Here is a 17,979-nt window from a genome sequence, read left to right on the forward strand (position 1 = left end):
CATTTCTTTAAAGTTTAAAAAGAGGAGAAATAACTTTGGATTTATATGTGGGGGGCTTTGGGAGTGGCCAAAGGTCATATTTTCTCACCTGAATGGGAGCACGTGGGTATGTATGTTTTATAATTGTTTATGAGATTGTGCGTATATATTTGATGAACATTTATGAATATGTATTATATTATGCAATAAATGACAAAGATTAAATAATAACATAATAACAAAGATTAAAAAATAACTTGGTGATCATTTTATAAATAAGGAAGTTAAATATTTTTACTTTCAATCTAATGTGTTTTTTTTCTATGTACTCTATTAAAAGCAGCCTTTTTTTCTGCCATTTATCAAAAGACTGCTTTTAATAGAGTACATAGAAAAAAAACCACATTAGATTGAAAGTAAAAATATTTAACTTCCTTATTAATAAAGTGATCACCAAGTTATTTTTTAGTCTTTGTGAAGGACATGTATGCATACATATAAGCACAACCAATGGACGCAGACTCTGGGGAGGAAGGGAATGTATTGGGGGGGGGGCAATGGTAAGATACGCACACATATAATACCTTAATAAAAAATGGGAAAAGAGCCTATCTTCCAGCTATTACAATTGTATTTATTTAAATTTTATATTGTTGCTTTGAGGTAGAATGTGGTTTATATTTTTCAAATGCCTATTTTTATAGAATGAGTTTGGTGGAATAGGAAAGTGATTCAATTTTGCAACTTAAGTTTTAGTTTCACCTGTAGAAGTGTGCAGTATATATTTTCATATGGTGAAGTAGATATTTTGAAAGCTAATTATGTCTGTATTTTGTGTTTATTTTTTCAGAAGGAGAAGTTTTTACGTGGGGTCATAATGCTTATAGCCAGCTGGGCAATGGGACAACTAACCATGGCTTGGTGCCCTGTCATATCTCCACTAATTTGTCCAACAAACAAGTGATTGAAGTTGCCTGTGGATCTTACCATTCTTTGGTGCTAACATCTGATGGAGAAGTAAGAACAGTCAGCATAAATGTCATCAATTTTTTTTTTCCAGTAAAATTATATAGATTCCTATAGTAGTCCTAGAAGAATGATCATTTGATTAAACAAAGTCAGTTTTATTCTTGTTAGCAACTCATAGTCATGGTGTTTATATTATTTTTTTACCTTCATGCAATAGAAAATGTCTATTACTACAAAATTTAAGAGAATGTGCTATTTCTTCTATATTGCTATACTCACAGGGGTTATTTACAAAAAGAAAAATTCCCAAATGCTGGAAAAGATGGCTGTTGCAAAGTAGATATTGTTATAAATACTAGAAGCCCAGCACGAAATAGCATGGCCCTGCCCACCTGCACGGCCTCACCACGCTCCCAGCCCCGCCCACTGTGCCGGTCTTTGGTCTTTACGGTGTTAGGGCCACAGGCCTTTTATAATATAGAATATATGGCACTTGGTAATAATTACTACTATTTGTATAGATAACACCAATAACCTAATTTCATAAATTAATACACTTTAAAAAATGAATTTTACCAAAACTTCTCTGCCTGTGTTGGCTGTGACAGTTTATGGATAGCAACCACTTTTAGAGCAAAGATGAGGTGACATGTAAATATGTTAGTGTATAATCGGGATACTTTATAAGTTGGTATATTGCATTAATTGATCTCTTCTTTCAAATAGGTATTTGCCTGGGGTTATAATAACTCTGGGCAGGTCGGATCTGGATCAACAGCTAATCAGCCGATCCCTCGAAGAGTCACCAGCTGCTTACAGAATAAAGTAGTTGTGAACATAGCATGTGGGCAGATGTGCTCCATGGCGGTGGTGGACAATGGGGAGGTGAGAAGGTTATTTCATATTTCACTTAAAAAAAACCTGCCTTTTCAGTGTCATACCCACATGGCATGTTTCTCACACAGAAAACTTTTTGTCTTTTGTTGGCACTGAGTCTCCCGTTTTCTCTCAGGTTTACGTCTGGGGTTACAACGGAAATGGGCAGCTCGGACTTGGCAGTGGTGGCAACCAGTCAACCCCCTGCAGACTAGCTCTGCAAGGTGTTCGCGTCCAGCGGGTACGTCCACTGTTAGTTTTTAAAGATACAAATGCATTAAAAACAGTTTTGATATCAGGATGAAACATTTAGCTGCTTGGGTATCTTCATTAAGTAAAGGTTTAAGCTCTATTTCCTTGAATTAAGTTATAGTAATTCATCAGAAAATTTAAATTTCTAGGGTGCTCTCTCTTACACAATTGTTCGAATATAAATTGTTAAAATCTTTTCCAAGGAAATTTTGACAGTATGTATCAAGAGGCTTAAAAATAGTCATATCCTTTGATGTGTAGTTCTGCTCTATTCTAAGGAACCAAAGAGAAAGTCACTTACAGAATCAGTGGAGAAGATACGTTTACAAAGGGTTTTTATGATTTAGGAACAGCAGTCTATGTAACATTAAGTAAAAAAAAAAAAAAAAAAAGATAAAGAACTGCTTATATAATATGATCATTTTAAAAAGCTATCTGCATATCTTTATATAACTCAAAAAAATGTTAAGCTTGAGATTGTGTTCACACTTATAATTTTTTCACATTGAACATGTTAACGTTTATAATAAAAGAAGAAAATTCTTCTTAAAAAGTGAAAGTGTCTGCTGCTTATTAACTTCACCCCCTTGGTCTCTGTGAGCATAATGAACGCCTCACTGAAGGTAAATCCTGGCCTCATGTCCCTCAGGGGCTCAGGACGAGCTGACTGTAATTTTGGCTCATGGGACCTAGGCTGGCTCTGGAGACTGGCTCACTGAATGCTTGCTCTCTTGGAGGCTGCCTCTCCCCTTTTTCTTTCTTCTATGTGCAGGCCTGAGTGGATTTGGTTTTTCTCTTGTAGGTTGCCTGTGGCTACGCGCACACATTAATTTTGACAGATGAAGGCCAAGTATATGCTTGGGGTGCAAATTCTTACGGCCAGCTGGGCACTGGCAATAAGAGTAACCAGTCCTATCCTACTCCGGTTGTTGTGGAAAAGGACAGGTAATGTGTGCATTTTCAAAATAACCTCCATGTTCCTTAAGTGATTAAACAAAACTTAGACATAATATAGAATGGTGGGGAATTTACTGCTAGTGTTAGAATATTCTTTAACATGAACATGCATTCCTTTTTAAAATTGGCTTTGGATTGTTAGTGAATTTGACTCATGTCAAATATTCTATTTCCCTTAGCCATATTTCATCTATGCCTCCACGAGTTAGTTACTCTATACAAACTACAGTGACTAAACCTCCAACAGATATTCTACATTCTTCTCCTCACAACTGACCTTTTCCCGACCTCCTCATTGTTTTCTGTTTTACATCCTGAAGAGGAAGTTGATAACATTCGCAGTCTGTTTTCTGTGGTTTAGGAAAATTTGCTTCTTGATATGAATCAGGCGTAAGAACAGACGACCTCAGGCAAAGGCGGGGTGCCCAGGCAGTGGCTGTGGTCCCAAGCCTGGACTGGAAGGTTCGCTCTGAACGAACGCCCTCTCCTTCCCGTAGCTGCTGCAGCGTCAGCCACGCCTGTGCCCCACCCTGGGCTTCCCTCGTGTTCCTGGGAGTTCAGGAGAAGGTCACCAGGCCATGCTTAGGGAAGGTCAGTCCTCATCCTTCCGCATCCTGGCCCCTTCGCTGTCTCTGCTCCAGCCCTTCTCCAAAAAGCTGTGTTTCCACCTCCTGTGATGGCAAAGTCCGCTCCCTTCTCATGAAGGCTAATAGTAAACATTCCAGAAGTGAATGTAGGAATTTTGATTTTCTGTGGTGGGTAGTTTAGCATCGATGAACACTATTTGTGTTTCAACCAGTTACATTTTTCATAGAACATTATTACGGAAAAGGAAGGCTATCGTTTTAAAGTGGTTCCCTAAAGTGCACCAAAGATATTAAAAAAATCTGAAAGTCTTTGCCGAGTGGGGCACTGTGGGAGTGATTACATATGGCGAGAACAGAGCAGTTAATTAACATGTATCTGAACAGTGTTGGGCTGTTCTAACCTCTCCTTCTCCCAGAGATTCCCGGATTGTTTAATAGGAAAGTAGTTAAAATGTAGAAGGCCTTTTTCTCTTGTTAACTGCTCAGAGACCTGTAGGCTGAGCCCCCTGCTGCCATCTGACCGGCACTGGGTCCCCTCCCTCCCAACGGCCAGGGCGTGTTTTCTTAGCCTCAGGCCGCTGCGCCCTCTCATTGATACTCTCCGGTGTCTCAGGGCTCTTCTGGCTGGTATAGTAATCAGACAGACATGAGTCAGATTGGCAAGAGAAAATAACCAAATTTAATACATACATATGCATGGAATCCCGCACACTGAGACAGAGAACTTACATACATGCGAAGTTCAGAAATAGAAGGGATCATGGGCACATAAGACATCCTGAGCTAGGATGAGGTAAGGTACTTTGCGGGCTTCAAAGGGTCATTGCGGGATGATAAGAAGAGCAGACATTTAGTAAATAGAAGTCTGCCCTGCCCTATAGATAGATCGAAAGAGGTTACCTCTGCTCTGGCCAGCGCGTCGGAAGGTTGCTGGTTCAGTTCCCGGTCAGGGCATGTGCCAGGGAGGGGCATGATCCCCAGTCGGGGGTGTGCAGGAGGCAGTTGACTGACGTTCCACTCCCACATGTTTCTCTCTCTCCTCTTCTACTTTCCTCTCTCTAAATACCAATTAAAAAAGGATCCTAATTCAAGTTATTCTAGATAGTTCAGGGAGAGGCAGACATTGCTCTTGAGCCCATGGCTAAAGTGGCCTTTAGCTCAAAACAATCTGCAAACCATAACAGCACATCTTGGGGGTGACTGGCCCTGAACTCCCACAATATCAAAGGCCATCCCGACTTTTCCTTGGCACCATGCGTGGACATGACCTATGCACGCCCGTCAGCCTTTCCTAGCTCACCTTTGGCTTTTCTTCCTCTCCCTTCCAGCCTGTCACGCACTGTTGCCTGAGTAATTTAAGAACCCCGTTCATCCTGTCATGGCTCTGTTTACACAGCTGCTTCCCACTTGTCTATCATAGCAGATCAAACCTAAACCCTTCAGCCTTGGACCTAAGACTGAACCCCCTGTTCCTAGCAAAGGTTATTGTTCTCTGCCCCCCAGAGTTGCTCATCTATTCCGGGAAGGACCTCTTAATGTTGTAGCTTCTTCAGCCTATGCCTACACGATTGTCCATGTATTTCTTACCCCCTTTTACTTTAAATACTCCCTGAGAGACCCCAGGTATCTCTCTCACTCACTGGAGCCCTCGTAGGCGGTGCTGTGATGTTACCTGGGAACTGTCTGCAGATTCGCAGATACGCTCCTTCTCTCTTCAGCTGAGGCACAGCTCCTCCAGGCAGAGCCCATTGTGCTTGGAGCAGCTGGTACTCCCAGGAGGGATCGTTTCTGAATGTGCACTGTGCTGGTAGCTTACTTCACTTATCTTCACCACAAGCCCCCACCTCTCTTTTCTTTTTTAAGATGATAACATGGATTATAAGCGTTTAAGTACTAGTAGTTGGCCTCTGACTCCCAGCCCATGTGTTGCCTGCCGCACCAAGCCATTTTAAGTGAATTGTCGCTCCTCTCGTATGTGGGTGTAACGTGAGGGTAGTTGGATGGTAGTGGTAAATTCACTTTCTTTGAATGTGTGGGGAAAAAATTTCCTTATTGAGAAGCAAAATAGTATTGACCATTTTCCCCATGTACGCAAAGTTCGATTTGAGCCAATTTGACTGGCTTAACCATGTAAATAGGAAAGGCCTTACTAATTTGAATTGACCATTAGAAATACACATTCTCCACACTCATGAGGCTTTGGCACTTAAAATGCTGAGTAGAAGTGGTAATACTGAGAAAGCTCTACCATTAGGCTACTGTTTGTATACCAGTCATTGCACTTGGGGCTTAAAGTTTTTCTTTAAAAAAATTATCTTTATTGTTGAAAGTATTACAGATGTCACCATTTTTTCCCCTCATCGAACCACCCCGCTTCCCACTCCACCCCCGGGGCTCAACGTTTTCTCACTTAATCCGCACACACTGGCCCTGCAATGAGATGAAACTGAGACTCCTAGATCTCAAGACATTCCCAGTTACACAGCCTTGTGGTAAAGCTCGCATTTAAACCCACCTCCACATCCAGGCGCCCACCTCTGGGACGTACAGCCTCATTTCCTCCCGTACTTGGGTTGTTTCCAAGAGCTGAGAGCCACCTTCTAATAAATCAGAGGGATTTCTTGGGCTGCATATGAAACGAGCCTTCTGAGGAAAGCCGCCACAGCCATCTCCACATGGTGCGTGACCATCCTCCCTCTGGACTGAGAGCCTCTAGTTAGAGCACACAGTGGAGGAATATCTCTCTGTCTTCCATCGCTACCGCGTTTCCCCGAAAATAAAACATCCTCCGAAAATAAGACCTACTTACAGGTTTCTTTCTGAGTGAAATATAAGGCATCCCCCAAAAAATAAGGCCCCCCCTAGGCTCTGTCTCAAAATAAAAATTAATTTACCATAAACTGGTCGCTAGGGCCGCCCCGACTGGCGTCTAGCAACCAGTGACATTACTCGGAGTGCTGACGTCACTGCTGTGTGGAGGCGGAGCAGAGGTCAGAGTGAGCGCAGGGCGGAGAGAGGAGGAGACTTTCGCAGATGCGTGTAGAAGAACAGGAGGATTAGAGAGGACAGGACATGGCGAAGATGGTGAGTGCTGCTCTGTCTCTGGTGACACTACCTGATACTCGCAGCCGCCCTCGTGATGGCTGAAGGTTCTCAGTCAGTGGCAGACCCTGCTCCAGCCCAGATCCAGGCCCCAGCAAGCCCAGTGACAGTACCCAGGCAGGCCCCAGGGGGTAAATGTCTGATAAAGGGGTAGGGGGATGTCCGGTGAAGGGGTTCAGTGGCACAGGGGTGGGGGGAGGGGGATCACCTAAAATGACACAGGAGGATCAGTGGGGGCAATCAAAATGGCACAGGAGGATCAAAAGGGGTTACTAAAATAATAATCCCCTCTCTGATTCTCCTATGCCATTTTGATTCCTCCCTCTGATCCCCCCTGTGTCATTTTAAGTGATCTCCCCCCCCCCCTTGATACCCCAATTCCTTTTTTTTTACCCCTAGAAATGAGTGCAAAAAGAAAAAGCTACAACGTGGAGTACAAGAAAGGATTCATGGAAGACTCTTGGGGCCAAAATCTTACTGCCTTCTGCAAAGAAAAGATGTTGAGTATCCGATTGGTCCGAAAATGGCGAGCAGGGTATGGTAACCTCATTGAACAAGTGGACAAGGGAAATGCTAAAAAGCGCAAGTGTGGATCAGGTTGGCAACCATTACTTTCCAAGCTGGAAGACCTGATCTGTGAATGGGTTGTTGACAGGAGAGCAAAGGCTTTGGTTGTGAATAGGGCTCAGATTTAAGAATTTGCCCTTGCAATGGCACCACAGTTTGACATAGCCCCTGAAGACTTCAAAGCATCACAACACTGGCTGGATAATTTCCTTCAGTGAAATGAACTGTCTTTAAGAAGATCTACAACATTGTTTAGGTTGGAAGATACTCAAGTTATTAAGCCAGCACTTGCATTCAAGTCCTTTATTGATGATGCTGACTTCTCTAAATACAATCTTTCCAACATGATTGCTATGGATGAATCTGCAGTGTTTATGGGCCAATCATCTCAAACAACAGTTGTACAGTGGGGTGCCTCCTTAGTGTACATTCCCTTCACTGCTTACAAAAGTGCATGTGTTTCCTGTATTTTGGCAATTCATCTGGATAGCACTAAAATCCCACCTTGAATCATTTCTAAGGGCAAGAAGGAAAAGATTGAATGTGTTTTGGGCGTTTTTATTCTTGAAACTGAAAAAGTTTCAAGAATAAAAACTGGGCCACACAAGCAGTTATAAGGAAGTGGGTCAATTTAATGCTGCCGCTTGTTATGCGAGGGAGCCAAAGAGGTCTGCTTGTCTGGGATGCAGCCAGCACTCACTGCGCTAAAGACATGAAGACATTTCTTCACAAAAGAAAAATAGGTCAGATAATGATTCCTGCAGGAATGATGGCCTATCTCTAGACTCTTGATATTGCAATAAACAAGCCATTCAAAGACAATTTGCACATGGAAATTAATGACTACATTGAAAATAGAATGGAGAGAAATCAGCGTGGAAACTTTGTGGAACCTAAACTGCAAGAAGTTGTGACTTGAGTGAAGAATACATGGGAGAAAATCACTGACAGTTGCATTGCAAATGCACTGTGAGCAGGCTACCTTGGCAAGAAGTACTCGTTTAAAGACAGTGCTATTGCTAAACATGAGAGATTTGGCCCACTGATTCTGAAAGAAATGGAGTCACAAGAAATTCACCAGGAAATTCAGGAATTGGATTGTTATGATGATGTTCCAGAAGATGATGACATGATTGTCATTGAATAAATGAGTAAATTCTTAGTACTGTAGGATTCACAGTTTGTCTGGTTTGTGTTGACAACTACAGTACTACCGTACCGTATACAGGTAGTAAATTTCCTTTATTTTCATTTAACAATAAATGTGTACTGTATTCTTCTTCATGGAAAAATAAGACATCCCCTGAAAATAAGACCTAGTGCATCTTTGGGAGCAAAAATTAACATAAGACACTGTCTTATTTTCGGGGAAACAGGGTAGCCTTGATCCGTGTGGGCTTACCCAGGCTCCCGTTGTTCTGTGTTGTTGACTGTTTCCCAATAAAACGACCTACAAATTATATGTAGTAAGACACATACTGGGTGCTTGGGGAGAGAGAAATAAGCCCGTGGATCAGCCTGGCAGGAACTTGTCACTAACTGAATAAATGAGACATGTCCACCTGGAAGATACCCGGGCCTCGTGGCTGTTTGAACTGGACCTTCAAAGACGGGCAGGATTTCTGAGGCAGAGGGGAAGGAAAGAGCATTCCTGAATGAGGACTTGAACTGTGAAGACAGACATTGAGGGGCAGTGTGTACTCCTGTTTGTTGGAACACAGGGTGTGTGGGCAAACGTCATTTGAAAGAAGGTTAGACATGGGTGGAAGCCAAATTATTGATGCCACTTGTCTGGGTTTTATCTTGTGGGGAATCGCTGAGGGTTTGAAAGTCCTGGTGAGAATAGTGTTTCAAGAGGATTACTAACCTTCCAGTGTTGTACAGTATGGGTCAGAGGAGAGAGAAGTTCTAAGGCAGAGACCTAGGAGACTGCTCTCTTAGTCCAGACGTGGGGTGTGTCTGACCGAGGGTGGTGGCTGATGAGGGAAATTACGAAGGGGCTATGTCATCTGTCACCTGGATATTCTGAAGACAGTGGTAGGTGAGGAGGGAGAAGAAGCCAAAGAGGACTCGGGTTTTGAGCTGGGTCACTGAGGATGCTGGTCCCATTGCCTGTGGCGGCAAAACCGAGATGGCCGCCTCCCTTGGGGTGAAATAGTTTACTGTCTTTGAATCTGTATGGTGGCTTGTTTAGAGCAAAGTAATTGCTTCCAAATCAACAGAAACAGTATTTTCTGAGAACCGCCTCCCTGGCAGTCACAAGCCTATCGCACCAGGCCTCACACAGGGGATCCCAGAGCACTGCAGGCGTGGGCTCTGGATGACACAGTCCAGGGGAGCATCACTCTGAGTTACTGTCCACCGTGCGAGTTGAGCATGCTCTGTTTAACTCTAAAGTTGGTGCTGTGTTGATGACAATATTGTTTTGAACCTGCGTCAGGATGGCTCTAGCCTTTATTATCTACTTCAGTGAGTAAAGTTTTAACAAAAAGTTATATCACTCTTCTTCTTCTTCTTCTTCTTCTTCTTCTTCTTTTCTTCGTCGTCTTCTCTTCGCTTCCGCCTCATCCGTCCTCCCCTCTTCTCTTTTCTTCGTCTTCTCCCCTCTTCTTCCCCCTTTCATCTTCTTCTCCCCCTTCTCTTCTCCCCCCCTTCCCTCCCCCTCTGCTCCCCCCCCTTCTCGCGCCCCTGCTTCTTCGTCTCTCCCTTCGTCTCTTCTCCCCTCTCTTCTTATCTTCTCCCCCCCTTCTTCTTCTCCTCCTCCACCTCCTCCTCCTTCTTCTTCTCCCCCTTCTTCTTCTCCTCCTCCTCCTTCTCCTCCTCCTCCTCCTCCTCCTCCTCCTCCTCCTCCTTCTTCTTCTTCTCCTTCTTCTCCTCCTCCTCCTCCTCCTCCTTCTTCTCCTCCTTCTCCCCCTTCTTCTTCTTCTCCTCCTCCTTCTCCCCCTTCTTCTTCTTCTCCTCCTTCTTCTCCCCCTTCTTCTTCTCCCCCTCCTCCTCCTCCCCCTTCTCCTCCCCCTCCTCCTCCTCCTCCTCCCTCCTCCTCTTCCTCCTCCTCCTTCTTCTTCTTGTCTTTACTCTCTTGAATTGTACTGGATTTCAAAATGGGATGGTACATATTTTTATGAGCCTGCTGGCTAGAAGTAAGATCTTCATGAGTTATAAGTGCATTGAAGTGTAGCTTCGATGTAGATACCTGTGTACTGCCTGAAAATCTAGGAGATTAGGTGTGTAAGTTAGTTTCGTTTTGTGTTTTGAAATCAAACCTAAGGGGAGATGAGATAAAGTCATGTCTTCTCCTGTTTACGTGTCTTCTTGGTGTTTGTGAATTTAGAATTATAGAAATCGCAGCCTGCCACTCCGCCCACACGTCTGCCGCCAAGACCCAGGGCGGGCACGTGTACATGTGGGGCCAGTGCCGGGGCCAGTCCGTGGTGCTGCCGCACCTCACCCACCTCTCCTGCACCGACGACGTGTTCGCCTGCTTTGCCTCTCCCGCCGTCTCCTGGCGCCTCCTCTCTGTGGGTGAGCTGATCACTGTCCATTTGGGTGATGCTTGCAGACTAGGAAGAGGACTCTGGTACTTTAATTTTGATAGGAAAGATGTTGTTCAATGCAGTATCATATCATTTATTTCCCTCTAATGGGCTCCTGTGAAAAGGAACTAGTTTGATTGATTTATTTCTCTTAAAAGTATCAGAAACCAACACTACCTACTAACTTAAAAGTACTTTTATTTGAATACTTTTTAATTTGCCTGAGAAATTGTTTTTTAGCTAGTGTATTTATTTAAATATTCAACAATTTCATTTAGTGAGGCAGTTTTGGACTTTGTAGTTGTTGTTTTGCCAGATTTATAAACAGATGTGGGTGAGGTTTTAACCCTTAATGATCACAGAGGTGCGAGTGCTTATTTAGGAGAGAAGCGTGGGTCGGTGGTGCAGTTATTTTAGAGCTGATGTTCCCACGAGTGTCTGCGCAGAGCCGTGCTGCACTGCAGCCGCGTTCTCCTTGTGTCCGTGGCTAACGCTAGGAACCCGGTGTTGTTGTTCTCTTAGAGCCTGACGACCACCTCACAGTAGCTGAGTCTCTGAAGCGGGAATTTGACAACCCCAGCACCGCGGACCTGAGATTCCTGGTGGATGGAAAGTACATTTATGCACATAAAGTCCTTCTCAAAATCAGGTATGGAATCACTTACTTTGAGAATTAAATAAGTCCGCACATTTGTTATTTGCCAAGGAACTGCTCTAGGCACTTCAGTAACCATGGACCGATGTGAGGCCGGTTTGCCCTCTGACAGCGGGGTGTGGCGCAGGCAGGAGCTTTCTGCCAGGACTGCCGTCCCCCAGGCTTCCTTACAGGAGCTGACCAATGGCCCGTGGCAGGGGAGGCAGCCAGCTGCGGGGTGAGTGCTGTGTGCTGTCGGCATCGCCAGCTTCAACACAAGCAAACCTCCGCGCTAGGCGCCGGGCTCAGCCGGGAATACCCCTCTCCCCGCTCAGCTGTGGGGGACGGAACTCTTAGAGCTTGAAAAAGAGAGGAGACCAGGCTTTTCCAGAGCAACAGATCCAGGATAGAGCTAACACAGGTTTTTAAAAAAGTCAAATATATTGGTATAAATTTTGACCAATGAGTTACATCCATTTAAAATCCATTTAACATGCACGTTTGAGGAGCTTTGACACATGAATGCACCTGTGAAAGCATCACCCCGAGTCAAGATCAAGAATGTTCTGTCACTCCTCAGACATCCCTGTGCCCTGGGCTCTGGGGCAGGTAATCTCTTCTGTCAGATGGTCAGCATTTTCTAGAAGTTTATGTAAATGGAATTATACAATATGTTTTTTCTGTGCCTGGCTTCTTTGTTTTCACATAATGATTTTGAAAACCATCATGTTGTCTAATAGATACTTAAATCCCACATCCCACTGCAACAAATAACAAGCTCAATATAGCATTTTAGTCTCAAGCTCACCTCTCAGTGTGGTCAGGCTGTACAACATTTGTTCACTTTTACTATAGCCCATAAACCTTCATAAAGGGTGTGTGTGTGTGTGTGTGAGAGAGAGAGAGAGAGTTTTCCAGGGCTACTGTAACAAAGTACTAAAAACTGGGCTTCAACAACAAATGTATTCTCTCACAGTCCTGGAGGCTGGGAGTCAAGATCAAGGTGCTTGCAGGATGGGTTCCTTCTTAGGTCCGTGAAGAAGAATCTGACCCACCAGGCTCCTGGCTTTTGGTGATTTGCTGGCAGTCTTTGGCATTCCTTGGCTTTCACGGGTGTTCTCCCTGTGTGTGTACGCACTTGTGTCTAGACTCCCTCTTTCTCATAAGGACACCAGTCATAGTGGATCAGGGTCCACCCTAACGGTCTCATTTTAGCTTGGTAACCTACTCTGTAAAGACCCTTTCTTCAGATACAGTTATATTCTGATGTTAGGGCTTCAACATATGAAGTTTCTGAGAGACAACTCAAGCCGTGACAGGAAGTGAAGAGACAAAATTACTCAGCGGTTACAAAAATAGCCTCCCCTGACTTCCTCCCACGATGCCGCTCAGTGGCCATGGTGTTCCTCTCGGAGGCAGCGCTGTCTCCGCCCCTGTGACTGCAGGGCCAGCTCTCCCACAGCAGCCCGCACCGGCAGCCTGGATAAGTTACTGGTTGGTCGAAAACTGGCCAGCAGAGGAAGTGAGGGGCCAGAGCAGGGACACGAAGGTGTGCAACTTGGCGAGTGTCATGTGTAGTGTTGTGTTTCCCTTCTCCTTGTTAGGATTTCCCCCTTGGAGCCCCACAGGGTGAGCTCCTTGTGTTACTGCTCTTGCCGCGAAGCTGGGACCCGACATGCTTTTCTTCCTCCAGGTGTGAGCATTTTCGTTCTTCGTTGGACAACAGTGAGGACGATATTGTAGAAATGAGTGAATTTTCGTATCCTGTTTACCGAGCCTTCCTGGAATACCTGTACACAGACAGCATCAGCCTTCCCCCTGAGGAGGCAGTAGGTAATTAATTAGCACCTGACTTTACCAAGAGATTGGCAAAGTGTTAGCTAACCTGGCCAGGTGATTTCTGTGGAGCCTAAATGGATGTCGCTGTGAGTGCAATCGCAGAAGGAGTTCTCTCTTTGTGTGTTGAACCCAAACTTTCCCCCCTTGTTACTAATCATTCAGAGGTTGATTGAATAGATAAAATAAGAGATAGATGAATTATCATCACTCTGGGGAGTCAGGAGTGGGCCGTGCAGATACCCAAGGAAGAGCAGTGTAAGCATGCGTAACAGTGCATGCAAAAGTCTAAGACAGGAACAGAGTTAGCATGCGGATGAGGAGGAGGAAAGCCAGGACGGTTGTAATGGACTGAGCAAGACTTATACTGGGAGGAATTAAGAAGTTGAAAGCTGGGCAAGATCATACCTAACCACGAAGGCCATGGCGAGGAGCTTGGGTTTTTTTTTCTTGGTGTGAGGTTTTGAGCGTAGGTTTGTGTTATTTAGGGTTTGCTTTAATTCTGACAGTAAAATGAGGGGCAGGGGAGAGAGGAAGTGGCTTACACCAGAGAGTGTCTTTCTCTCTCACACAGGGATACAGGGCAGGGCATTGCTGTCTGTGAACCCTGTGCTCATGGTCCAAGACCGCATTTGCATTACAGGCAGCAGGATGGAGGAAAGGGCAGCGACAAAGGGGTGAAGGGCAAATGCCCAGCATCTTACGGGAGGAAGGGTCCTGTAAGTCCCACTTCAAACCATGGATCAAAGCTGGCCAAGCCATAACCCAGCCAGATGCATGGAGGTGGGGGGAAATGTGGTCATATCCAGGTGGCTATGACTGTGTGCGTAGTGGAGAAGCAACAAGTAGCTTCTACCATAGGAATGACGTGATTTGTCTTTAAAAGATCAGTGATTCTAATGCTTCCGGAGTGAGGTGACGGCACCCTGGGTTAGTGGTGTAGCTGTGGTGGCGCTGAAGAGACCAGATTCTGGGTATTTTAAAGATGGAGCTGATGGTATTTGCCAATGGCTGGGCTGTGGGTGTGAGGGGAAGAGAAGGATGACTGCGCCGAGGTGCTTGAGTGGCCGGGGTAATGGAAGTATCACTCACCGAGGATGGAAAGGTGTTGCTCTTGAGTTTGAAAATTCGAAGGAGCTGATTAGACATCCAAGTGGCAGTTATTTTTATCAGCCCCGCCCCCTTCCCCTCCCCCCCCCCGCCCCCCCGAATACAGGGCCCTGGACAAGAGTCCAAATAGAGGGCTATGTGTCATACACCTACAAACTCAGTTATGTGTGATGCTAACTTCAGATAAAACATGTCCAGCCCTTAGACCTCGAAAAGTGTGCCTTCGTTGAGAACCGAAAGGCCAGGTTTAAGTGTCAGTCGGAATCCAGAGTTGTGCGACTCCGTGGAGTTGTGTGCTGCACACAGTGGCATGGGAGGCTCGGGCGTCTGGCCTCCAGCTCGCAGCCAGGTGCCTCTCTTTTCCCACCACCAGCCACTTCCTGCATCACAAGGGGTGTGTGGGCACCGCCGCCTGCATGTCCAAGCTCAGCCACCCCCACCGAGGGCCACCCCTTGAGGCTGGGGGGCTGTGCTTTGGTGGTATGGTTTGGAGGGGAGGGAATACCCACACATGTGGTCTCAGAGCAAGTTAGTCGGGGAATCCCAGAGTCCCAGACACCCAAAGTGTGCCCTAAGTAAGAATGGGTACAGGCCCCTTGACCACACTTTGGTGGCGAGGCCTCCTGAGCAGAGACGAAGGAGGATCCTGTCTTGGGGCAGTTCCTGCGAGTCCTGGTCAGTGTGAGTCTGACGCTAGGCAGTTCGAGGGGCTGTTGGTATGAGTTTGGGAGTTGTTGAGAACTGACCAGAAACCACTGAGCCACTCACAACTCTTAACGGTTTCAGCATCCTCCAAAGGACCACAGGCTTTTCTTTCATATCTTTGATAATGTGCGTCAGATTACAAAGAAAGCCAGTTTCTGACCAAATTCTTCCACACGGACAAAACTCAGCAGCGGACACAAACAGAACAGTTAATGTTGTGAGACGGATGAAATCCCTGCTGTCTGTCCGTTAGGCCCTCTGTAAAGTAGCTTGCTTGGAAGGTTAGCTTGAAGTAGATGTAACAATATTCCAGTAGCAGGGTTTGGCTAACCTTTTGACCAGCCCATGCTGGATGTAGACCTAGCAAATGGACTACTCCAACGGTATAGGACTACTTACGCTCATGGTGCTGGAATGCCATTCATGCGAAGGCAAAAGCACCCTCACGATATTTAGAGCCAAGCCACATATCCTAAACACTCCTCCTTTCACCAGCAACAAAGTACTTCTAGCCCTTTCAGATTTAGGTAGTATCTGAAACTCCTGACAAGGGTCTTTCAAGTGCTAACGGGCCATGCCTGACTGGAGTGCTTCATAGTGTCCTATGGGGAAGAGAACAATTACTGGCATTTGAAACCACAGGGCTGGAACCACTTAGGGCAGCGGTCGCCAACTGGTGGTCCCTGAGGTCCGAAAGGTTGGTGACCGCTGACTTAGGGGAATAAGTGAAATAAGAATATGAGGATTGAACCCTGGGGCACTCAAACATTTCAAACTCAGGAAAAATGTCTAGCCAAGAGAGAAAAACATAAGCAAGTAACAAAGCATTTCAAGAAAGGGATGATCATCAGCCACAGGAAATTTTTAAAAAAATATATTTTATTGATTTTTTTTTTTTTTTTTTTTACAGAGAGGAAGAGAGAGGGACAGAGAGCTAGAAACATTGATGAGAGAGAATCATCGATCAGCTGCCTCCTGCACATCCCCTACTGGGGATGTGCTCGCAACCAAGGTACATGCCCTTGACTGGAATCGAACCCGGGACCTTTCAGTCCGCAGGCCAACGCTCTATCCACTGAGCCAAACTGGTTTCGGCTAGCCACAGGAAATTTTGTGTCCGTCTTGAAAAAGATGAAACTGGAGAATAGCCTTGGACTTGGCATTGTGGCAGCCTTTAGTGACAACCCCAGGTGTGATGTCGGGAGAGGAGGGGATGGAATTATGCCTGGAATGGTTTGAGATGAGAACAGGAACTCAGAAAATGGAGGCAGCAAGCAGAGGCCTCTCCCCGGGAAGTTTGCTGTAGAGAGGAGCAGAGAAACGGGGCAGGGTGATGAGAGGCAGACATGTCTCCATGAAAGGTTTTTATTTATTTATTTTTTCTTTTATAAAGAGATGAGCGCTTTATAGCATGCATGTATGCTGATGGAAATGGCCCTAGAGCAGACATTGGTAATGCAGGCAGACAGATGATTAGAGGGGCATTTCTAGGAAACATTAAAGCCTTGCTCACTGCTCTTATTTTTTCCATGGCTGCTGCTTTGTCTGTTGTATTTGCTTCAGGTCAGCTATGTTTTAGGGAAAGCCATCTGCTCAGAGTGTATGAGCATGAGTCTATCATACAGCTTCACTAAGGATTATATTCCAAACAATGTCAAAAACACCGTAAGGGTTGAGTGAGTTTAAATCAGGATGCTTGAAGTCACTCCCCCCCCCCCCCCCCAACATCTCTTTCCACCAGGATTGCTAGATTTGGCTACATTTTATAGAGAAAATCGTTTGAAAAAGCTCTGCCAGCAAACTATCAAGCAAGGCATCTGTGAGGAGAATGCCATTGCTCTGCTCTCCGCTGCTGTGAAGTATGACGCTCAGGTAAGAAAAGCATTTTTTTTTTCCCGAAGTAGGTTAAATACTTAATGTAAACAAATACAATAAAATATCAGAAGAAATATTAGTGAATATAATGTTAGGGTGGATCTCAAAGGCAGGAAGCCATAAAGGAAAGGATTAATGGATTCGATTAAAAAAAAAAAAAGATGCTTATACATCAAAAAATGCCACAAAGAAAATTAAAAAGTAAATAATATGCTGGGGAATTTTTTGCAACATATGATAAAGCAAGCTTACCATAATGTATAATTCTTAAAAAAAAAAAAAAGATAATATGAGCGATTTGACTGAAAAAATGAACCATATAGATTTATGAACAAGTGAAAAATCTAAATAAAAACATTTGTCACACCAGGGAATATATTTTTAGAAATACTACAGCTCAGAACAATGGCTGTTCTCCTAAACTGCTGATGAAAGTGCAAACTGGTACAATCATTCTGGGGCCCAGTTTGGTATTATATGTATTAAAAACTCTAAAGATATAATTCTTTAAGAAGTTCACATAAAGAAGTAATCATGGGTTTGGATAAAAATTAACTTAAAGATGTTTATTGCAGCATTGTTTATAATTTTGAAATGTTAGAAAAAGTCAATGTGAACCCTAGAGAATTAAACTATATAAAATATTAATAATACAAAACCATGCAGCTATTCAATGTATATCATTAACTGAAAAACTATGGTCCCATTTTCATTTTTTTTAAAAAGTGTAAGTAGCTCAATTTAAAAAGACTTTTTTTCTTCTTCATTATCTACAAAGAACAAAGACTGAAAAATATAGTCAGTGGTTATCTTTAGATGGTGGGATTATGGATGGTTTTCATTTCCTTATCTTTGTTTTTTTTCTGAACTTTGTGCAGTGACCATGTATTGTTTTGATAATAAAGAAAGGAAAGAAAACCTGTCTTAGAGCTAAATCTTTAGGAAACAGGCTATACTTCTTGGAGTTGATTTCCTTTTGTTATAAGAATATCCTCTG

At 44.3% G+C, this 17,979-nt stretch overlaps 1 protein-coding gene across 3 annotated transcripts in view; it reads left to right on the forward strand.

The window, feature by feature from the left end:
- LOC118729773 (RCC1 and BTB domain-containing protein 2) overlaps positions 1–17,979 on the forward strand; it is a 36,210-nt gene that overhangs the window by 14,715 nt on the left and 3,516 nt on the right. For 2 of the 3 annotated variants that reach the window (XM_045588663.1, XM_036457202.2), the window contains 8 exons: positions 830–996; positions 1,675–1,833; positions 1,961–2,065; positions 2,879–3,021; positions 10,621–10,811; positions 11,345–11,471; positions 13,150–13,289; positions 16,849–16,979. In XM_045588663.1, coding sequence (XP_045444619.1) covers positions 830–996; positions 1,675–1,833; positions 1,961–2,065; positions 2,879–3,021; positions 10,621–10,811; positions 11,345–11,471; positions 13,150–13,289; positions 16,849–16,979 — 1,163 coding nt within the window. The remainder of the gene's footprint in view (positions 1–829; positions 997–1,674; positions 1,834–1,960; positions 2,066–2,878; positions 3,022–10,620; positions 10,812–11,344; positions 11,472–13,149; positions 13,290–16,848; positions 16,980–17,979) is intronic. The other variant, XM_045588664.1, reaches the window with a different exon arrangement.

Source organism: Pipistrellus kuhlii, unplaced genomic scaffold (genome assembly GCF_014108245.1).
Source record: "Pipistrellus kuhlii isolate mPipKuh1 unplaced genomic scaffold, mPipKuh1.p scaffold_m20_p_3, whole genome shotgun sequence".
Taxonomy (NCBI): Eukaryota; Metazoa; Chordata; class Mammalia; order Chiroptera; family Vespertilionidae; genus Pipistrellus; species Pipistrellus kuhlii.